The 22,235-nt window shown below is 61.1% G+C and overlaps 2 protein-coding genes across 2 annotated transcripts; one reads left to right on the top strand and one right to left on the bottom strand.

The window, feature by feature from the left end:
* The first annotated feature begins 203 nt into the window (after nt 1-203).
* SASH3 (SAM and SH3 domain containing 3) lies at nt 204-5,285 on the top strand. The gene is made up of 8 exons (XM_075513070.1): nt 204-322; nt 2,967-3,062; nt 3,322-3,471; nt 3,541-3,682; nt 3,763-3,920; nt 4,073-4,279; nt 4,601-4,751; nt 4,866-5,285. The coding sequence occupies exons 1-8, from the start codon at nt 269-271 to the stop codon at nt 5,051-5,053; spliced, it is 1,146 nt and encodes a 381-aa protein (XP_075369185.1). The 5' UTR covers nt 204-268; the 3' UTR covers nt 5,054-5,285.
* A 2,632-nt stretch (nt 5,286-7,917) lies between these two features.
* ZDHHC9 (zDHHC palmitoyltransferase 9) lies at nt 7,918-21,904 on the bottom strand. The gene is made up of 10 exons (XM_075512990.1): nt 21,779-21,904; nt 21,095-21,378; nt 12,872-13,032; nt 12,132-12,290; nt 11,014-11,151; nt 10,814-10,867; nt 10,428-10,525; nt 10,158-10,261; nt 9,448-9,616; nt 7,918-8,608 (listed from the first exon to the last, which is right to left on the bottom strand). The coding sequence occupies exons 2-10, from the start codon at nt 21,259-21,261 to the stop codon at nt 8,504-8,506; spliced, it is 1,155 nt and encodes a 384-aa protein (XP_075369105.1). The 5' UTR covers nt 21,262-21,378; nt 21,779-21,904; the 3' UTR covers nt 7,918-8,503.
* Between the last annotated feature and the right edge of the window lie 331 nt (nt 21,905-22,235).

Raw genomic sequence — 22,235 nt, 5'->3', positions numbered from 1 at the left:
AGGGGCGGCAGCATTGCCGAGGGGTGGCAGGGTGCAGGCAGGCATCCCTGCCCCGGGGGCCCCAGGCAGGGCAGCAGCTTCGTGGAGGGTTTCCTTCCTCCTGCCCCAGCCTGCGCATCCGCCAGCCACCCCAAGCCGCGCCACTGCAAGCACCTCTCATGTGACCGCCGGCTTCCTGTGTGCTTCCCGGCCTCGGTGCCGGTGCTTCGGTACGTGCCGTGCCAGGCGCTGCCCGAACACCGCGCCCTTGCCACCGGGCCCCAGCGCCATGCTGCGCCGCAAGCCCTCCAACGCCGGTGAGAAGGAGCCGGGACACAAGAAGGTGAGCGCTGGCGGCGCCCGGCTGCCGTCAGCACCCACGGGTGTCCCTGCACGCCCAGCGCCGGACGAGCCCGGGCTGCCCGTGGGATGCTGAGCAGGAAGCTCTGGTGTCAGGGGGCTGGGGCAGCCGTGGGGCAGAGCCCCGCGGGGCCTGGGGGCAGCACGGCCAGCAGGCAGCCCCTGCCACCGCCGGCCACCGTGGCCTGGCCGGCGCGTGGTGCCGGCCTTGTCCCGCGCCCTGCTCCCACCCTGCCTTGCGGACCGGTGGGGCGGGCGGCCGGGATGCACGGACCCCCGGGGTCAGTGTGGGTGCTAAGCCGGGGAGCTGGTGGGACCCGTGGGGCTCTGCTGGGGGGGGGGCAGTGGCTCCCCCTCCCCGTGGGCTCCCCGCAGCGTGGGCGGCCGCCTGCTGTTTCCTGCTGGGGGTGGGGGACGGCTGCGGTGCCGGGCGCGCAGCTCCCAGCCCGGCCCGCGCAGCAAGGTGTCTGCGGTCGAGGCAGTGCGAGGCTGCAGCTCCGTCACATGCGTTGGCCGCTTCCTCCGGCAGCACCGCGCCGAGTGCTGGGAGACACCGGCAGCACCGGCTACCAGCACTGCGGCCTCTCGAGAGCCCCCGGCACCAGCAGGGCCATGTGCCACCCTGCCTGGAGGGCTGCGGCCACCGGCGGGGGACACGACCGGCCCCTCTGCCGGGTCTCGCGCCAGCCGGCGCTTCGGCTCTCGCCGGGCCCTGGTGGGCTGGCTTCGGCAACGGCGAGCCACCGAGGGGAGCGGGGGGACGGCGCCTGGTGCCGCGGTCCTGCCCGCGGCAGGCGGACATCCCGGCAGAGCTACACGCCGTGGCGGCTCCTCCGTGCTGGGAAGCTCCCAGGGGAAACCTGGGTGAAGCCCCCCCCTCCCTGTGCCAGGGGGGGCCCAGCGAGCCCGGCAGGCCCCGGCGGGCATCCCCTGCCCTTGCCCAGCCACAGCCGCTCTCACTTCCCTCTCGCTGCCACGCTGCCCGGGCGGGGGCCGGCTGCCCCAGCTCCAGGGCCCCCGCTGCCGGGCTCTCCCCCGCTGCTCTCGCACCCCCCCGGCTCCTCCAGCCCCAGGGCAGCGGCTTCTCCAGCTGGGGGGGGGGGGGGGGGGGGGCACGGGGGGCGAAGTTGTTTCATCTGAAGGGTGCAGGGGGAGACCCGAGGGGTTCAAGTCGCCCAGGTCTGGTGGGTTCAGGGGTGCTGGAGCGGGGCAAACCGCCAGCATCTCCGCTGTATGGATGCACCAGCCGAGCTGGTCCTGCTAAGTAAAGCCCCAGCGGGGATGGAGCCGGGTCGCCCTCCTCCGAGCCAGCCTTCTGTAAGAAAATGGCAAAAACAAGTAATAAAGGATGCTCAGTCAAGTCGATAAAAAGGAGAAGGAGGAGGGGAAGGCGCGGGGCCGTGTCTGAGCAGGGGCTGGGAAGGGCCTCAGCTGCCTCGGAGCCCGGGGCGGGCAGAGCGACTTGAGAAAGGAAATTGCTGCGTTTGCGGTCGAGGCAAGACCGAGCACCGCGGTGCGCGCTCCGAGCGTGCCGGCGGCCGGGAGCTGAGCTCGCCCAGCCCTGGCATGTGAGCCGGCTCCCAGAGCAGCGCTGGTGCTGGGCATGCGGGGATGAGGGAGAGCAGGACCGTGTGGCCGTGCACGGACCCTGGCTGGCCGGCAACGAAGGCGGTTCCGGCACGGGGAACCCCTCCCTGCGTGGGACAGGCACCCAAGGACACAGAGAGGAGGGAAGGAGAGCCAGGGAGGCAGGCAGCGGGGCACAGGGCAGACTGGAAGAGGCAGCGATGGAGGGTTGCACCAGGACCGAGATCCAAAACCCGCTTCGGTGGCTTTGGCACCAAGCCAGGGCTGAGCTTGCTGGCGATGCCGGCAGGGGAGGGGCTCTCCCAGCTGTGGGATGATGCTCGCAGGCAGAAAACATGGGCAATTTTCAGGCCTGGAGCTGAACGTGAGGGCAGCGGGCACGGGCATGGCCGTACTCATGCTGTCAGCCGCTGAGAACAGCCTTTAGCCGTCAGACACTCGCAGGGAAGGGAGGGACCGACCCACGGCACAGCCACCGCAGGAGCAGGACTGAACACGAGGCAGGTCCCGCTCTGCCCTCGCTCCCAAAATCCCTGGCTCAGGGGCTGGGCCAGCGCAGCAGGCCCACGTCTGGGTGCTGAGCGGAGCGGCCGCGTTGCAGAGCCCCTGTGTTTTCCCAGCAAGGGCCCGGCCCACGCGCCACGACAGCAGCGCGGCGCGGTCCCGGGCTGCTCCCAGCTCGGCAGTGCCAGGCTCCGCGCCGGAGCGCCCGCGGCGGGTGCCGGAGCCGGGGCTCTCGGCGCTGCTCAGTCCGCAGCAGCACCGAGCGGCACCGCGCTGCGCAGCCCCGGCCCCGGGAACGCTGTGCCAAGCGGCCGCGCCTGCACCGAGAGCGATGCCGGGCCTCTGCGTGCCAGGGGGCTCGCAACCCGTGGCAGCTCTTGGAGGGTGGGGGGGCACGAAGGGCGAGGCTGTGCCAGCCAAAAAATCTCTTCAAGCACCGGCATCGCCCTGGGCAAGCCAGGGCACCCGAGGGGCCCGGCTGCCGGAGGGCAGGGCGGGCGCAGGGAGAAGCCCTCACCCCTTCCCCTCTCCCCCAGCTCTCCCTCCAGCGCTCCAGCAGCTTCAAGGACTTCGCCAAGTCCAAAGTGAGCTCCCCCGTGCCGAGCGAGAAGGAGTTCAGCCTGGAGGAGAATGTGAGTGCCCGGCCCCCCTGCCACGTCCCGCTCCCCCTGACCACCTTCCCAGCGGGCACGGCCCTTTTCGGAGCCTGTCTCCCCAGACTCCTGGTCCTACTGGTGGCCCACGTGCCACGGGGCAGCCCCAGGGGTTCCAGCACCAGCAGGGATTTGGGGTCTCGCTCCCCAAGGAGTCTTGCAGCCCTGCGTGGCCCGGCCGAGGTTTGCCCGGGGTGGGGAGGTGGGGCTCTGCCTTCACTCTCCGTCCCTCGGCCAGATCCCCGAGAACGAGTCCAGCAGCGCCGGCCCCGACGATGCTGCACGGAGCAGCGGGATGAAGCTGGGCAAGAAGTGGCGGGCCGTCATCTCCCGCACCATGAACCGCAAGATGGGCAGGATGGCCGTGAAAGCCCTGGCCGAGGGGAAGGTGAGCGGGGGGCCCGGGCAGGCGGGGGCAGCTCCCCCTCCCTTGGCCTGACCCGGGTCCCCCCGGCAGGGAGACATGGAGGAGGAGGGGTCCCCGTGCCCCCCGTCCCCAGCCGGCAGCACGGAGGAGCCAAGCCACGAAAAGGTGCCCCTGTCTTACCTGGAGACGGAGGAAGACGGGCACCCATCCCTCGGCCGCCAGCTGTCCAGCGGTGAGCCTGGCCCCAGCAGGACCCCGGCCCCTCGCCCCGCAGCCGGGCACATCCTGACCTCCCTCCCCTCCCCTCCGCAGGCAGCGAGGTTTCCAGCCCCGGCCCCGGGGGCGGCAATCGGGACAGCCTGCGGCTGGAGGAGAGCGGTCCAGCCTACACCGGCCCCTTCTGCGGCCGGGCCCGCGTCCACACCGACTTCACACCCAGCCCTTACGACAAGGACTCGCTGAAGCTGCGGGTGAGCCACAGCAGGGCCAGCCCGGGGCTGGGGAGAGCTGGGGCGAAGGGCAGGACCAGCGTGCGGGCCCTGGGGAGGGAGGGTGGCCGGGGGGGGTCCCCCCGCCGTCCCCAAGTCTGCGCCTGCCTCCACCCCCATCTCTCTCGGCCCAGAAAGGGGACATCATCGGCATCATCGAGAAGCCGCCCGTGGGCACCTGGACCGGGCTGCTCAACAACAGGGTGGGCTCCTTCAAGTTCATCTACGTGGACGTCATCCCCGAGGAGACGGCCCCTGCCCGCAAGAGCCGGGGCCCTGGCAAGAGCAAGCGGCTCAAGCCCAAGACCCTCCACGAGCTGCTGGAGCGCATCAACCTGCAGGTAAGGGACGGGGGCCCGTGGGGGGACAGCGGCACCCAGCACGAGCCCCGAGTGCCAGCAGCGGGACCACCCTCCCCTCCGCTCCCCAGCAGCCCTCCGCTATCCCCCGTCCCCGTGGATCCCTCCGCTGAGCACCCGAGCACCACTGGGGCGGCAGAGGGGACACGGGGCTTTTCTGGACGGTGCTCGGGCAAGCGCCTGCCGTGGACCTGCGCCGAGAGCCAGGAGCCACGCGGCTAGCACCGAGGGCCAGGGGGAGAGAGCCGGGGCAGCCGTGCCGCGCTCCGCTCACCCCTCCGCCGCGCTGCCCTCCCGCCCCAGGAGCACACCTCCACCCTGCTGCTGAACGGCTACCAGACGCTGGAGGACTTCAAGGAGCTGCGGGAGACCCACCTCAACGAGCTGAACATCACGGACCCCCAGCACCGCGCCAAGCTGCTGACGGCCGCCGAGCTCCTCCTGGATTACGACAGTAAGAGCGGGGAGCGGGGCGGGGGGAGGCCCCCCACGCTGCCCACGGCCCCCGCGCCGGGCAGCCCCAGCAGCGGCCTCGCTGCCTGCTAACACCACATCCTGTCCCTGCCAGCAGCGAGCGAGGCGGAGGAAGGCGACAGCTCCGAAGCCCAGCCTTCCCCCTCGGAGCCCAAGGGGGACATTCCCCGGGACTCGGGCTGCTTCGAGGGCTCGGAGGCCCTAGACGGCAACCGGGATGAGGCCGAGCTGGGGGGCCCCAAGGGGCAGCTGCGGGCTCTCTCCCTGGCGGAGTCCTCCTGAGCCCGGCCTGCCTGCCAGCACTGCCCCGCCGACGGGCGCAGCCCACGGCTGCTTCCCACCCTGGCCCGGCAGCGGGTCCGGACCGGAGGGGCCGGCTGCTCGCGGGGGAAGCAGGTGAGCCCCGGCAGCGGGACCCCCGCGACCCCGGCGCAGGCCCCCCGCGCCGCGCGCGGGCTCCGCGCGGCTGCAGGCGGCTCAGCCCTCGGCGCCCCGTTTGCTGCCCCCGGGACGTTTTGCACTGCGCTGCCTTGCACCGCTGCGGGTGCTCCGGGCGCCCTGCGGCACCGCGCTCCCCGCCGAGACGCCGCGGGCCTGGATTGCCTCTCCTGGGTTTGCCCCACTTTATCCACAGCTTTAAGAGCTCCTCCCGGAGCCCTCGCCTGCTGGGCTGAGCGCGCAGCAGCCTGCGAGGACGGGGAGCTCCTCGCTGGCAGGGAGGACGCCCGCGCCGCCTTCCTCCAGCATCTTCCTCGCGGAGCCAGGGCAGGCAGGGAAAGGTTTGCTGGGAAGTTTGGGTTGTGGGGGAGAGGTTCAGCCGAGCTGAGAGCAGCCCAGCAAGGGCACCGCAAGCCCCCTCCCTCGGCTCAAGGGGAGCCCCAAAGGTTGCCCGCGGCTTGCCACCAAGCCCGGTCCACGGGGGCTACGAGAGGGAGCTGGAGCAAGCGCCCTGCCACCCCCAGCACCCCCGGGAAGGGGCAGGGGAGCTGCAGCCCAGCCAGGGCCCTGCAGAGCCTCCCGGTGCGGGCAGGAGCCGAGGCAGGGGCAGGCACGGCAAGGGGAGCGCAGGGTAGCCAAGTAAACAGGCTGGGCCCCGGCTCGGGGTGCCCACCCCGGCCCCCTTCAGCCCAGCTCTCGCTGCTGCGCGTGACCGGCTCCAGCTCCTGCGCTGCAGCATCGGCCTTTGGGCACCCAGTTTGTCCCTTTGCGCTCGATATCAATAAAAGCGTGCAAGCCCGTTTCACTCTGGCCTTCAGCCTGCTTCCTACCTGCCGGGAAGGCTCGGGGAGGGAGGGAGCAGGATCTGCAGGGAACGGAAAGCTTCCCAGGACGCTCCCCGGCGGCACCCGCCCGGGGTTTGTCGCTGCCCAGCCCAGGCTGCAGCATCTGCGCACCGAGATCCCCCCTTCACCCACCATGGGGGGACAGCAGGACGCAAATAAGACAACGCAGATAAGACACCCTGGAAGCGTGAGATGTAGAGGCTGGAAAGCCACAGGGAAGGGTAAAGGGGCAGGCGGCTTGGGGAGGCACAGACAGAGGCAGAGGCTACAGCTCAGCCATTTTTCAAACCAATTAAGTTTCCTTCATTGTTTTAAAATAAAAATTAAAAAAAAAAAAAAAAAAAGAAACCCCAACCCTCGCCCTACCCCCACTTCCTTCACGGAGAACCTGAACAGAGCAGACAGGAACCACAGGTGCAGGCAGCACCCGTGACGGCCCCAGCAGGCAGCACTCGACACACCGCGTTAGAAAATAGATTAGTAAAACCAAAAAATACACTTTTTCCACAACGAGTTTGAGATTTGGTCAGTAGCGCGTTGGGGCGGGTGGGAGAGGAGGGGCGGCTCCCACGGCCGGCGGGGCGTGCTCGGGGCCAGGCGCAGCGGCCCGGGGCTGGTCCCAGGACCCCCCCTGCCCCGGGGGCAGGGGCCAGGTCTGGCTGCAGGGTGGCAGCGGCTGCGAGCCGGGCAGCTCCGGCCCCGCGGGCAGTGGGAGGCCGGGGCTCCTTCCCTGGAGCAGCTGAAGGCAGCTGCGGGGCAACCGTGCACCCGCTGCCGGAGCCCAGGGCGGCAGCTCTGCCCTCTCACCCGGGAGAGGAGACCCCGGTGCCACGGGAGGGGGGGCAGCGCCGGTCACCACGTTCATACCACTTCACCGCTGCCAGGCACGGCCCGGGCCAACGCTGCGAGGGGCCAGGGATGAGGAGCGAGTTGGGAGGCACACATCAGGCTCCGGAGGGACAAGGCTCCCCGCTTCGCTCTGCTCCACGCCACTGTCGAAAGCAGGATGGCATATGAGGCCAGGGAAGGAGGAGCAGCAACTTCACGCTGCCAGGCAGGAGCATCACAGAGAAACAAGCAGGACTGCCCTGGCAGGCCATCCTCTGCCTGCCACCCACTCACCACATGTCTGCAGGGAGGCACAGAAGTACCCAGCACTCACGGCACGGGATGGAGAGCTGCCAGGGCACAAAACGGCCTTCCCTCCATCGCCGGCCTTTGCAAGGACCCTGCAGACATGAGGCTCTTCCCAGCCCGGCTGCCAGGCGCAGGACAGGGAGCACAGAGCGGAAGAGAAGCCCTGCGGCAGCACAGAGGTCTCCCACCGCCTCCTGGCCCTGGCCTCTCCTCCCTCCTCTGCCGAGGAGGTGCAGATGGCCGACACCGCACAGCCAGTGCCAGGACAGCCAAGCAAAGCCCAGGGGAAGATTCAAGGCTCTGAAAGCCAGTCGAGGATGGCTGAGAAATGCAGGGCAAGGCAGGGGGGACACGGGGACACGACGCAGAATCGGGGCTGAGGTTCTGCGGAGCAGCGGCCGAGCGGTGTGCCACAGCCTGGCAGGCAAGGGGAGGGCACGCCTGTGCTCGGCACAGGCACCCGGGAGCAAACGCAGCCCCGGCGCTAGCTGGAGAGGCAGTGGCACAGGCAGACCCTCCCCTGCAGCTTGATACACCCCTTGCACAACCGCTCTGCGGCTGACACGGAGACAAGCGGCAGGAAGACGGGCTGCCCCGCTCCTTCCCTCGAGCCCCCAGTTAGGCGTGAGCCCCGGGGACGGATGGGAAGGAGGGCCCCGCCATGACTGCTCTCGTGCCGGCTAAGTCACATGAAAAGAAGGAGCACGGGACGGAAGCTACTTCAAAAACCGCTGCCAGCAGAACACCTTCCCCGTTGTTTTGGCCCTTTTGACACCAAAATGTCTCCCGACAACCCCTGCCACGTTAACCAATAAAACAATGCCACAGATTAGAGGAAGGAGGGAGGAGGGGAGGGAGGACGCTACTGCCATAAATTGCTTTCCCCTTCCCATCAGGATTCCTCAGCAGTAGGGAGCAGGCCGACCCTAACGTCGCTTCTGAGCTGCTTGACCACAAGTCGTCTCGCCAGACAGTCGGGGCCAGACGGAGGGACAGCCCCGGCCACCGAGCCGGTATTTAGCATTCAGGACAACCTGCAGAGCAAGAGGTCCTGCCTCGGCCTGCAGGGAGACCAGCCCCAGTGGTGGTGAGTGCCCCTCGGTGACCAAGGCGGGCCACTCACGCTCGTTATCCTTTGACACCATGCAAGGCCAGCGCCAGCCCGCACCGCCTGCGCATCGAGGTGAATAATGACTAAAGCAAAATGGCCATGAGGAATCGTTTGCCTGCCATCCAGCCCATCTCCTCCTCTCCTCAATCACTTCCAGCTTTGATTAGACAAAACAAGAAAGTTCTCCCTTTCAAGCAGAGGCTAGTGCTCTGCTTGCCCAGCGTCCTGGGATGGGACCGGGAGCTCCCCAGACGTTAGCTGCTTCTCCTCTGGCATCTCAGCGTTGCTCAGGGATGGCACAGGGACCTGGAGAGAGAAGACAGCAGTGACTTGCATGAATACATCCCAATACAGAGCAACTGTTTGAGCACGCAGACACCTGGCCCTGCTGCCCTGCTCCTGCCTCCAGCTCCACCAGGCAGAGGTCTCAGCTGTGCTTGGGAAAAGGAGAAACCAGGGGCTACCAAACAGGCAAAACAGCAGCTTCATGAAGATGCGGAGCATTGGACTGCTCCAGCAGAAGTGGTCTGGACTGTTTCCACCAGAGAAACAGGCAGCTTGTGGCCAAGCAGGAGTAGGCCCAGCCATTTCCCACCATGTTCACAGAATAATTAAAGTGGGAAGCGGGAAGTGAACTGGAGGTCTCCTGTTCAACCATATCCTCAAACCGGGGCTAATTTCAAAGAGCAGGCTGCTCGGGGCCATATGCAGTGGGGCAATGACATTCCCCAAGGACGGAGATCCCACATCTGCCAGGGCCCTTCCCAGGGACAACCCTTCAGCTTGCTCTTAGCGCCAAAACAAAATGCCTGCGATCTCCCCCCCCTCCTAGCCTCCGTAGGTGCCAGCTCCTGGGTGCTCTCACAGCAGGACTGACATCTCCAAAGCCACAGCCAGCTGTGATTTCCTTTGAGGTTCACCTAGGAGTCAGAGGAGCCCAGCACCCTCCCAGCCAGCTCCAGAGAGATGCTGGCTTCCAGGGCCAAAGCACAACAGGCTTTTCATCAGCAGCCTCTCAGCGAAGCCCCAAGTGTCGCTTTGTTCCTGCTAAGTCACACTGTCAGCTTTCTCTCTGCTGGCCCAAAGCACCAGCAACTCCAAGCAGGTGCAGCCCACTCACCCCCCACACAGAGGGAATCACTCACGGCACTCAGGTGAGGAAGGCTGCCTTCCTTCTGCTGAGCGCTGCTCTCCTCTGCCTGCCCACCGGGGCCCTGAGCAGCGGTGGGCTCTTGAGTGCTGGGCCCCCGTGGGCACGACTCCTCCTGAGCTGTGCTCTCCTCTTGCTGCAAGATGCCCCGTCTGTCCAAGACGCTGCAAGAACAGAATCACACCGTCAGCAACCCACACCTCCCCTGAAGCCGACTTCTTTTCCTGGCAGGAAAATTGCTCGTGGAAGACAAACGTCAGGGGAAGGGGTTCCTCTCCAAAACAAGCTGTGCACAGCCCAAACCTAGTTTACAGTGCCTATGTGAAAATCCTCCTGTGAAAATCAAGCCCCTTGGAGAGCAGCCCAGTTCAGAGGGTGGGAGCCCACTGAAACGAGCGCCCTGGAAAGAGCCTCCGCTCCATACGCTGTGCAGGGAAGGAGAGCCACTCCTCCACCGGCTTCCCAAGCACACGGTGATAGGGAGCACATCACAAGCTTGAATCACTGAAGATATGCAAGGAAGGCAACACAAGACCTTCCTCCCCAGAGCATCCAGCCGTGTCCCAAGTGCTCTCCAGAAGCCCTCAACACACACGGTGCCATCAGAAGAGTAGCCAGGTCTTGTACCCAAGCAAGGAGAGCTCATCAGGGTTCTGCACTGGGCTCTGGGGGCAAGAATGGTAGGGCTGCCCCTCGAGAGCTTACCTGGGGGGCAGAGGCCCACAGAGCACCTCACAGCAGTTCTTCACTATGTTGCCATGGCTGTAGGGATTCTGCACGCGGTTCTTCCCAGTCCAGGACCCTTTAATCTGCAACAGTCAGGGCACAAGCTCAGGTCTGCTCCACCAACACCCGCCCCCAGCCCACGGAGCCCTGCCTCAGCCTGCAGGGCACGCAAGATGGACGCAGCCGTGACACACCGAGGAAGCGACAAGAAACGGAGGTGGCTCAGAGGAACAGAAAGATTCTACTTACATCTTCGTTGGTTGTCTGATTCAGTGCCACCAGGAAGGTGTGGAACCCGGTTAACCCCACCACCGACCACAGGGTGAAGAAACAGATGAGCACCTCCAGTACAGTGAGAACAGTTAAGGACTGGGAACAGCCTGGGAACAGTCCCACCCCAGCTGTGTCACTACCCCCGGGCACACTACCCTAACTTCTCTTCTTCTCCTAGACCTGGTTTTCTGTTTTACCCTCCTCCCAAAAGCCACAAAATTGCTCCTCGCCTTGTAATCATGGGGGAAAACGCCCTGAAAGACTCCTTAGAGAAGCCGGGGCATCAAGACTCCAGTCCCTCCGTAATGCAGCTCGGGCTGACCCCCAGCTTTGGAGAAGCCAACCCCTCCACACTGTGGAAGGATATGTCCCTGGGGTTTCCTTCAACGTGTTCAGAAACCCAATCTTCAGAGATTCTGGCAATACAAAGAGAGAGAGATTTTTTCTCTGGAACATCACACCGAGTCCAGTTCCCTCTCCCACTCCTGGGTTCGCAACACCATCTGTATCCCCCCTCACCCTTAGCCAGCCCAGCCATCCACCTCTCCGCAGCTAGACTCACTCAGTGCTACGTAGACTATGTTGAAGGTGAAGATGTAGATGGTGAGGAGTGAGAGCGAGAGGATGAAGAGGTAGAAATAGCGGTAGTTCCTCTTCCCCACGCAGTTGCCCACCCAGGGACAGTGATGGTCGAAGCGCTCTGTGAAAGCGAAGATGGAGATCAGTGCTGCTCTAGCACGGTCCTGCCTGCCTCCAGACGCTCACTCCTGTGCCCCGAACTCAAAAATTTCCAAGGCTGACAAGGACTCCCTGGGCCATCAAGTCCAACCCTCTGCTAACTCAGGGCCCCATATCACGGCCCCCTTCCAGAAGGGGAGGCCAGGTAAGAAAGTGCAAAACTGTTTTACTAACGCATGGTTTTGCACATTAAGATAGAGTTTAAGAGCTTGGCCCCATACACATCTTCTCTCCCAGAGACCTGAGGTATAACAGCTTTTACTAAAGCAGCACACAGGTTAGATGAAGGCGTGGGGGTTCAGAAGTTCTTATCTAACCCATGTGCCACTTTACTCCTACTGGAATAATTAGAAGAGGGTTCAAGGGACTGCATAAACACTCAAAGAGCTGGGAACCTGCAGAGGAAGAGAGGGATCCCAAAGAACGGGATTTCTTCCTTGAGAAGGGATGCTGAGCACGAGCCAATTATGTTAAGCAAAAGGGCTAAGAGAGCTTCTGCTATGCAGCAAGGGGAACAAAAAAACAGGGGCACTCAACATAACGGCAGAATTTCCATGCTGATGCTAGGAGCTGCTTTCACACAAGACACAGCTCTCCACTAGAACCCTCTAGCCCAGCAAGGCCAGCAGTTCAGCGAAACTCAGAAATGGACTGCACATTTACATGGACAAGTTAGACTTATGTTAGACTAGTTATTGCCAAAGAAGTACTGGCAAAGATGAACCATCTGGCTTCAGGTTCTGAGCAAATCTCAAGCTCCTTGAGCTTAAGATGAGGCAGACTGTCCCCGTCTGTTCACACAACACCGTTCTGGACTCGCTCAGCAGGCGCAGTGTGAGACCTGATACGGAGCAAAAGCGGGTGCAGATCTTCACCTGGTCTCTTCCAAAGGCGCTCACCTAACAGCCGGGTGCAGGAGCAGGCACGGCCTCTTCTACTCACCCACACAGTTGTCGCAGATGCTGCAGTGAGAGGCACGGGGCGGACGGAAGATCTTACATGTGTAGCAATACTTCAGCTTCACTATCTGGTTGTTGATCTGGAAGTTTTTAATCCGCGGGGGCGGGCGCTGACCCTGTGGCACGGTCCCATTGGTGGCCTCTGAGGGAGAGAACCAAGCAGAGATCAGACCTGCTGCTACAACATGACAGGCCTAGAACGACAACTCGCCTTCCTGCTTTTCCTACCAGTGAGATCAGAGTCTGCTGGGTCTGGAGCCAGCGGCTACAGCTCTGCTGGCACGGTTCAGAGCCAACCTGGCAGCTTGGAGGCAGGAAAGGGGATGCCAGAGTTTTCATGGGCGTGTTGAGAGGGGCCGGGGGGGTGTCCCTGTACAGACCCGCATCCACCAAACTTCCTCTCTACCTGAAGGATCAAGGGGCCCACACCAAGCTTCCTGCACCCCTTCCCAAGAGCAAACTGAGTTTGTATGTACACAGCTACAAGAGAGAAAACAGCAGGTGAAAAGGTTCCCAGAAATGGAAGCAGGTACATTGCACCATCTTTTTGAGACTCAGCCAAGCAGGATTAGCCAGCAGGTGGTAAGATGCCCCATTTGGGGCAATCCTCACTTTTGGAGGGCCAGCCGGGAAGAAAGGCTCTGCAGAGAATGTAACCTGTGGATACACCAGAAATACAGAGGCTTTTCCAGCCATCACCAGCTCAGCTGGCTCCGCACTCACCAATCTCCATCTCGATGAAGGCTGCCTCGTCAGGCAGGGCTCTCGGGATCACCCCAGGATCACTGAAGCTCGTCCGTAGGAGTGTGGCCATGGCGAATAGGAAGAGAACTGCGGCAAACACGGGGATGGCTGGGGACAGCTGGACTGCCAGGTACCGACACCTGCAGAGAAACGTCGGGAGGCGATGAATCAGACCACCGCAAGGTCTGCCTGAGCCAGGGCCTGAGAGCCTGGCAAGGCATCAGAGTCCAGACTTTTCTGAACACTGGTTACATCTGGAGAAGAGAGGCTGTTCAGCACTTCGTTCTGATCCCACCACCACAGGGAAACATCCCTGGGGCAGCTCTAACGACCAGCCACGATCAAAGTACCACCATGTTTTTAACCAGCCAGGCACAGCATGCTTTCCAGCATTTTGTTTCGTTTCCAGCTCCCATTTTGCTCAGAGTCACGGGCAACACTAGAAACACAACCAGCCAGCTAGAGGGGTCCTGCCTAGAGGACACCCGCTGCAGCCCTCTGCCAAGGGACGGGCCATGCCTCTAGGAGAAGCACCCAAGGCCTGGTCTGAGAGCCCACCACTGGAGCCAGAAGGCACAGAAGCACATCGGAACGGTGGGAATAGGCAGCAGCTTCCAGTACCGCAGAAATTACTTTCCAGGGATAAACTGCGTCCTGTGCTTCTCAGGAACGGATCCACGTGGAAGTGCAACGTTCCCGTGCAACAAGACGTCTGGCTTCCTTTGACGTTTCTGAGGTAAGGGACTCGAAAGCTCCAAATAAAGTAGAAAGGCTCCTGCCCCAAGACAACCCCAGCTCGAGAGAGGAAACACAGCATAAGGTTTGTTTGCTTTATAAATACAGAAAGGTCCAATGTGGAATTTGTGTTGCTAATCCCGCCGATTGAGGCAGTGCAAAGGGAGCAAGGCGATTAATCTCACTCTGCCCCATGTCACTTCTGGACACCCGCAAACATGTCTCCACGGGCACTGCAGCGCAGGCCGTGCAGAAGGCCTGTACAGAAGTCATGGTTTAGAGATGTGCTGGGCTGAAACAAAATATATTTTACCCCAATTCCTTCAGAAAACCCCATTTATGTTGGTGTGAAGTTCCTATGGTTTAAGGGAAACCCCACCCAAATCCCAACGCTCCTGCAAAATTTCACCTCTCCTTGCACGCCTTGCTTCCCCAGGTTCCTCCCAGTGAAGCTGGGTACCCCGGCTTTCTAGGAAGCCCTGACTCCAGGAGTCTGGGTTGGATCCACCCCCGTGCTCTCCACAGTTGCTCTCCACGAAAGCGCAAGGCTGTGGTGAACGGCATGGGATGATCCTCCCCAGCGGACCTGTCATCCTAAGCAAGGCGATTTCTACCACATCCGTAGCGTTAAGTTAAAGGCTCCAGCTGGTTCCTTTGCAGCGCCGAATTCTGCAAGCCCACCGTGCGCTGCAGGAAGGCTCACCAGGCTTTAATTTGCCATTGCTTGATGCCAGCGACTGTCCCCTGTGTGCAACAAGGTACGAAAGGGCTGTATACTGAGGCTACAGCATGCTCTGGCCACAACCACAACACGAAGCGTCCACAGCGATGCACAGGGCCTGTCCCCTAAACCAACGCTGTTAATTTTAGACACGACAAACTCCGCCGTTACTTGAAATAACACAACCCTTAGAGTCGTTCACGTGCAGAGTCCTGCCTACATTTGAAGAGCCAGGCTGAGCGGCCAGAGGGCTGAGCTTACTGCCTTTGGGCAGCCTAAGATAACTTTGCTTTCCCTTTGCAAGGGCAAAGTCTAGAAAGAGAGCTGCAAGTCAGTCAGTGATTAAACAGAAACCTTGGATCCCATTTTGGGAAGGAATATGGGTTTATTCTTCTAAAAGCTGGACACGGTCTGCCTCAAAGGGCTGCAGCTTGTCCCGTGTCCAGCTGACATGACAGCTTTTATAACTGTTGTAACAACATGAACATATTACGGGCTTAAAATATGGATTCATGAACTGTGCTAAAGCTGAGCTGAAACTGTGCCAGAGCTTCCAGCCTCAGATATACACTAACACCTTATAAGTTTCTTCAGTGTACTGTCGGCAAAGAGATTTATTACCTGCAAGCACATGATCCGTGCCGGGTGTACTCTCCCAGGCACAGACCTGAAAGCTTTACACAGTGGCACTCAAGAATAAACAGGATCAGTCCCTGCAGCGACCGGTACGGTCCCCGCTCAATCTGCGTACAAGCACGAGCGTGGGATGTGACGCACTCCCTGCTGACCGTTTCCTACGCATCTTTGTAAGGAAACCTGCCCTTTGGGGATGCAACAAGTCCTGCTGTCCCCGAGGCACAGCAAGAGTGGCCTCAAGATTGATGTCAACACATCGCAGAGCGTGGTGTGGGAATGGGAAGACGCCTGCAATTTTAGGAGATGAAAGAGATGAGTGTGCGACCGTCCTCCCCGCTGTGGCACGGGAAGCAGCACCATCCAGCCGGTATCCAGCCCTTCCATCCAGCTCCCAGCGTGGCACAGGCACAGGGCGGGTTGGGTCCCCAATTCAGGAGGGGAGAGAAGCAATCCCAGACAGACTGCCTGTCTGCCCAGAGGTGGGCAGGGGGGCAGACAGGGACAAAGCCCCAGAAAACTCCAGCTGCCTGCTCTCCTGTCTGATGGGGAAGCGATTACGCTCAGCAGTTAGTACAAGGAAGTACTAACGCTAGCTCCTTCAGCCACCATTCACTGAAGCACATGAGATGTCTGCTCAGCGAAGCCATTCTCCTGTTGTCATCGTCCCTCCAGCACAAAGCAAACATCCAGGCACTGTGCTGGACGCTCAACCCGTCACTCAGACGTGCCCTGGCACAGCAGGGGCCGAGCAGGGCTCTCCTGCTTCCCCTGGTAGCAGGGCTGGCAGCGTTGCTGCGTCCTCTCAGCACGAACACGGCCTGGAGGCGAGGCCAGAGATGCGTGAGCAAGACAAACCTCGCCGCACTGAAACTGCATCCCAAGACCCAACATTGAGCCCACTGCGTGCTTCCCGTCCCTCCCTGCACTGACGGAGCCTTGCTTTTAGGAAGGTGTCTTTCAGGGAACGTGCCCAGGGCACCTGCCACGGCAGAGAAAGCCAAGCGCCGTCCGGAACAGCTGAGCAACAGGTAAGGCCACCACGTGAGGTTTTGACTTGGTACTCGCTAGCGCTGGGGAGTCTTCAGTCTATGCCTCATCTACAGCACGATTACGCTCAGCAGTTCATTTACAGTGCTAAGTAACAGACATTTTAAAGATCTTTTGTTTGGGAAAGCTGAGAGTCAACAGAGACATACTGTTGGCATGTAAGGATATTGCTCCTCCTCCACTCTCAGTGCAATATCTGTGTTCTTGAGCATTTTGTCATCTAATAGCAGACAATAACAGCACTATCACAACTCATCATCGCGGGGGGGACTGGGGGGTGAGAAAGGCTTAAACAAAGAGATCATCAGAATGGGGGGGAGCAAGAAGCCGCAGCTGGGAGGTGCCACGAGTTTACAGTGCAAGGACTGCTTGACCGATTATTTTGTGACCACTTTGGAAGGTGTGTTGGAACCAGCACATTAAGCAAAGCTCTGGAGGAAGGGGAAAACAAACACGCCAGCCCCGATGGAAGTGGACTTCAGCCACGGCCGTCAGGCAGCACAGCTCACGGCCAGGTCCCCCCAGGCTTCAGCGCAAGTTCTGTTGTATAATTCATTTACATCTCACTTGCAAATCACCTATTTAAATTTCCTAAACTAACGCATAACCACACCCTGTACTCATCCCGAACGCTAGCGAAACAAAGTAGTATCTTTACCAAATGTTTGACCCTCACCAGAGCACTCACAGTCAACTGCATCTCCCAGACCTGGGACAATTTCCAGAAGCTGATGTACTTGCGGTAAGCGTGGAAGCGGTTGCTCTGAAAACCTGGGTAACTGCTGCACTGCAATGCTACAAGTTCGGGGCCCTTTCCCAAGCAGCCCTCGGGCAGAACTGGAGCTGCCTAGGGAAACTCTCCCCATCCGTCAGCAGCGACACAGAAAATGGTCGCTAGAGACCCACTTCAAGTGCGGTTCCACCACGAGCACGTGCCACGTGCTTCCAACCCAACCGATGCAGCAACCGACTTCAGGCAGGAGACAGAAACGTTTCGCCGACGTTATTGCTCTTTTCCCAGCTATGCTCAAATCTCCGCGCAGGCAAGAGAGCACTCCGAGATCTGTGTGGGGAATGGCGGTGCCACAGAGGACGTGCAGGCTGCAGGGAGAGCAAAGTCGTCTTCTGAAAAGGAGCCCACGTACGAGAAAAAGGGCACACAATTCAGAAACCCCGGAGCAGCCACTTCACCCAGAAACACGTCTTTGCGAGCAAGACGAGCTGAACTCTGGAGACCAACAAGTTTACCTCTGTCGAGAGAAACTGTAACTACTAAAAAGCACCGATCGACTCATGTGTAAGTTTTGACAATGCTTGACATAGACCTAACCAGAGGTAAAAGCCATCTCAGAAGCACCTCTTTTTCAGCGCAAAATCTTGGATCTTTGGGGTTTGGGGGGAAAAAATAAATAAATAAAGTCACACGAAGGGTCAAGCATAGGTTTTTTTCAACTTATCAGAAAACAAAGAAATTTTAACCTCTACATAGTTAAGAAAGTAGAAAAAAAAAAAAAAGTGATAAACATGCTTGGTTATTGGAAAAGCAAACACCAGCCCCTTTCCGCACTCAGGAGCCTGGCATTGCAGGCGCTATCTTGCCTGTAACATTTACAAATGTTGAACGTTCGTGCTGAAAAGCTGAAGACAAAAGAAATCCAGTTCTCTTGCAGCTGCTTTGGAGAGCTGAATGGAGAACTCTCACTTCAGGAGGGCCGTTGCAGACACGCTGGCAAACTGCAACGAGGAAACCCCCAGCAGCCAGAGAGAGGACGCTACATCCCATCATCTTAATTCCCAAACGGATTTCAGTAAGTGCTTTACCTGGGCTTCTCCTCGTGCTCGAATACCGCAAGCGTAGTTAGACAACTAAGCAAAAAGCTGACATACACAATAAGTGTCTGAAATAACGCCAAGAGGATATTAAACAGAATTTTACGTGGCACGTTACGGTCACAGAGTAGACCCAATTAAACGTAGGACTCGGACCCTGCAGGGATCAGCCTCAGCCCCTGAGCAGCCGGAGCTGCTTTCTGCCAAGGTGGTGGCGAGAGAGGTGCCCTTGGGCAGAGGACTCCGGTCGCTGCAGAGCACTTGCCCAGGAGCCAGTACAGCTCCACGGCCCTCTGCTTTATCTGGGAGGGAGGAGCCGGATCGCCAGGTACGGCACTGATAGCTCAGTCAGCCCTCTGGGTCCTGTTTGCTCCCCAGTGAAAAGGCTTACCCGATTCCAGACCACAGCTCTGCGGTCTAGGGGATAAAAAAACATAAAAATTCCCCCACACAGGGCTTGGGTGGCTTCAGATCGTTCAACTGGGGACACAGCAGATGAGCCGATGGCATCGGAGCTACTTGGAGGCAAAAAAAAAAAAATACCACCAGCAGCAGCCCAAACAGAGAGGCTGTCATTTCACGGCTGGGGAGGACTCTTTCAGCGAGGAACGCGGCAGCTTATCTCATGACGTGCGATGCCAGTCACCACCGGCTCTCCAGCGACAGCGTTTGTAATCAGAGCCGAGCCAGAGCAGCCTGGAGGGCGAGGATCAAACCTGCACTGGCTCTGTCGTGTAGCGAGACATTTTCTGGCTTCAGGCATCCCCGAGCCTTGTTTAGACAAGGTGTGACTGCGCAAGTGATTCAGCTGAACGAAATAAGCATTCACAACACAGGCACCCCTGCAGTGAGCATACAAGAATGAAAAGGACTCTTCCACCCACCACGGTCTGCTTCTCTCCAAAACCAGATCCTAACAACCCAAATTGTTCCTCTGCAGCACAAACTTTAAGGGGGAAACCATGAATTTCCACGCAAACGCCAAAGAATCTGCCAAAAGCTGAAACGAAGGGATAACACAGCGAAAAGATAAAGGCTGAGACCTTTATGCAGAAGCATCCTAACGCACACGGAAGGCACGCAGGGTAAGCAGGGCTCTCGAGCAGCCAAGCTGCTCATCTTCTGAGCTCGGTCAGTGAAACAGAGACATTGTGACGTGTTTCTGGCTGGGAAGGCAACATTTCATCCCTATCCCAAATTCAAAAATCCCCAAACAATTTCAAAACAAACCCACCTCTTTCAAACAGAAAACACTAAGGTGGTGTGCACTGAGAGAATCACATGGGTATTTTGGATTTTCCCAAACTTGTCCTCATCTCCCCAGTCGAAACCACTCAGCCGATTTAACTAAAATTCAGAGATGATTCTGCTCCCAGCAAAACCTCCCCTGGGCCAGCGGCCCCCGCAGAACCACTCTCCGCTCTACGCAGAAAGCATGTCCTGGATGTCTCGGTGCAAGCAAGGACGCGAGCGACCCCTCCACAGGCCTCTGCCTCCCGGAGCACGGGAAGGGGCTTCTCGAGGAATTTCCTGTCACGTACCCACTGCGCCCACAGCCAAACTAACCGTCGCTCTGCCGACGCGGCCCAGGACTGGAAAGGCGGCCTTGGTTCGCTCTGCCCCACGCAACCACGGCGGGCAGCTGGCGAGGGCAAACGTGGCAGAGCGGGATGTGGCTTCACTCTTCTGCTAAGGACAGGCTCCGCAGGGAGTGAGAGCAATTATCCCTCGCAGTAAGTGTTTCTGGAGCAGTAACACTCATTAATTCTTCCTGCAAGGCAGGAAGAGCCCCATTTTTTAGATGGGAAAAAACCAAACAACAAAACAAACAGTGGTGTCATTTCATACCTTTGAGTTCAGACTGAATCAGGGATAACGTTGGCTTTCCACACTCGGGAACCCCAACACCTCGCATTACAGTTGTTCGGCACCTGCCGCCAAAGCTACACGACAACTAAGCAGAAAAACCAGTCTCATACCTGACCGATACCCGACATTAGCCACTTCATCGCTCCTGTTGGGATGTGGCAAGCCTCAGCAGACTGTTCCAGAAAGCCCTCTCCAAGGCTCCCGCTAACAAGAGGAGCTAGGGAGAGCAATGCCGGGCCAGGGGAAGTTGAGACAAGTTCCCTGGTCTGGGGAAGACGTGTGGGACGCCAGCATCTGGGCCGAGTGCTTTATCTGGAGGAATAGCCAGGGCTTAACCAGCGAGCAGTTTCTTCCGCTTGCTTTCCCGGCTTAAAGAGCTTTTCTGTTACCCAACACCGTTTAGGACCTTTGCCTCCTTAAGAACAACATAAACATGCTGATGGACACAGAGGAAGGAAAGTTTCACAGCGCTTTAGCTGATCGAAGCTCATCCTCGAACCAGGCAAAAGGGGCAGTCCTGCCCCCTCCCCACAACGTCAGTACTCAGGCAAACACGGGCTTTTTTTCCTTTTTGTTTGTTATTTTTTGTAGGATTAGTCTAAGGCCAGATCAGTTCCCCAAACCAGCTCACACGGGAGAGCTGTGGGGAGGGGGCAGGTCCTGCTCTTTTGGCCGTATCCAAGGCTTCGGCTGCAGGTCTTTAGGCTGCCGAGCTGATCTAAAAGGGTGGCCGGATCCTCTCTAATACCAGGGCTTCAGCTCACGGGAGCGTCTGCTGTAGTGCAGCACTCTGCAACACCTAGCTAGCAGGCAGCTGCAGGGCAAGTCGGATCAGCGCTAAACCCCGGTGCCACCAAGCTCACTCCTTTTTTCTTAATTCTCGGGCTGGATCGCCTCCCTAACTGGGCCGAGCTGGGGGCTGCACGCACACCCAGCAGGCAGGGACGCAGCTCGGCCCCGCTGCCCAGCCCGCGCTGGCCTCGGCCGCTGCAGCAGCGGTGCCCTTGCACCCCGGCTATCCCTGGGCGAGGAGCTCTCGCCCCAAACCCCCATCCCCTCTAGCTGTGCTCGGGACAAGGGACCGCAAGTCCCAAACACACAGAAGCACAACCGGTAGGGACGAAGGGCCAGCGTCACGCCGCAAGCAGAGCTGGGGGAAAGCTCCAGCAGGGCCTGTCCTCCCCCAGAACCTCCAGGGTCAGTCTGCCAGGGGTGAAGAGGCAGACCCCGCCGGAAAGAGCCGCACCGCGCCAGGCTGCTCTCCGCCACGCTCCCCTCCCTCTCCCGGGGCCCCCGGGCAGACGAGCCCTGACCAAGCCCCGTCCCTGGGCCCGGGGGTCACCGGGCCGCCGCGGGGAACTCACTCAAAGGCGAAGAAGAGGGCGCAGGTGCCGAGGATGAGGAAGAGCGTCAGGTAGAAGATGCCCTTCTGCCGGGCCATCATGATGCGGCCGTCGCAGCAGAAGGTGTTCCTGCCCGGCAGCTTCTCCCATTTCCGAACCACCTTCTTCCTCGCCACCATCACCGACATGGCGGGGCCGTCACTGGGGCGGCGGCGGCCGCCACACGTCCAGGCGCTGCTCCTCCGCCGCCCGCGCCCCCGGCATCATCGGGGGCCCCGCTGGGCTCGGCTGGGCTGGGCTGGGGGCTGCGGGGAGAGGGAGAGGGCCTCAGCACCGGGGCGGCGGCTCGGAGCGGCGGGAGCACGGCGGGGCTCAGCGCCGGGGGGCGGCGGCCGTCGCCATGGAAACCCCCGCGCCCGGGGAGGGGTGTCGCCATGGAAACCCACCGGGGAGGGGGGGGCAGGGCGCGGCCGGGGAAACCCCCGGCCCTGAGGGGAGCGCCCGGCGGGAGGGGGGCGGCGGGGCGGCCCCGCACAGGCCCCACCGGGCGGGGAGGGGAGGGGAGGGGAGGGGAGGGGACGGGGCAGGGCAGGGCAGGGCAGGGCAGGGCAGGGCGGCCCCCGCCCCGCAGCCGCGCCGGGACCCGAGCCCGTGAGGGGAAGGGAGAAGAGGAGAAGGAAAGGGGCCCGCGCCGCCGCCGCTCACCCTGTGCCGGTGCGGGCAGCGCCGGGCGGGCCGGGCCGGGCCGGGCGGGCCGCTCGCTCCCTCAGCGCGGCGGGAGGGGCCGCCACGCCCCGCGCCGCCGCGGGGGCGGGGCCGCGCCGGCCATTGGCTCTTCCGCGCCCGCCGCCCCGCCCCGCCGCTCCCCGCCTTCCCATTGGGCGCGCGCGACGTCACTCCGCGGCGGCTCCCTCCGCCCCGGTGCGGACAAGGGGAGGCGGGGCGGGGGGCGGGGCCGCCCCGGGGCTCGGCACGTGGCGGGGGGCGGGGCGAGGGCGCAGCCCGGTGCGGCAGCGGGGCCGGGGGTGAGGGCCCCGGTTGGGCCCGGCCCGGCCCGGCGGCTCCTGCCAGCCCCCCGCCGCGCAACCCCCCCGGCCCGTCGCCATCCTCCCCCGTTCCCGTTTTCTCCCGGTGGGTGCCCACAACGCCCCTTCCCCGGGGC

Source organism: Mycteria americana, chromosome 10 (genome assembly GCF_035582795.1).
Source record: "Mycteria americana isolate JAX WOST 10 ecotype Jacksonville Zoo and Gardens chromosome 10, USCA_MyAme_1.0, whole genome shotgun sequence".
NCBI lineage: Eukaryota > Metazoa > Chordata > Aves > Ciconiiformes > Ciconiidae > Mycteria > Mycteria americana.
This window is presented reverse-complemented; position numbering and strand designations above follow the sequence as displayed.

What these genes read in the sequence shown, in the direction of transcription:
- SASH3 (XM_075513070.1), top strand. Translation starts at nt 269, where the DNA reads ATGCTGCGCCGCAAGCCCTCCAACGCCGGTGAGAAGGAGCCGGGACAC. An exon ending in AGTTCAGCCTGGAGGAGAAT is followed by an intron (nt 3,063 to 3,321) that starts GTGAGTGCCCGG and finishes TCCCTCGGCCAG; the next exon opens with ATCCCCGAGAACGAGTCCAG. An exon ending in GCTCCTCCTGGATTACGACA is followed by an intron (nt 4,752 to 4,865) that starts GTAAGAGCGGGG and finishes TGTCCCTGCCAG; the next exon opens with CAGCGAGCGAGGCGGAGGAA.
- ZDHHC9 (XM_075512990.1), bottom strand. Translation starts at nt 21,261, where the DNA reads ATGTCGGTGATGGTGGCGAGGAAGAAGGTGGTTCGGAAATGGGAGAAG. An exon ending in CATAGTCTACGTAGCACTGA is followed by an intron (nt 10,868 to 11,013) that starts GTGAGTCTAGCT and finishes TTGTATTGCCAG; the next exon opens with AATCTCTGAAGATTGGGTTT. An exon ending in GCCTTCCTCACCTGAGTGCC is followed by an intron (nt 8,609 to 9,447) that starts GTGAGTGATTCC and finishes TTCTCTCTCCAG; the next exon opens with GTCCCTGTGCCATCCCTGAG.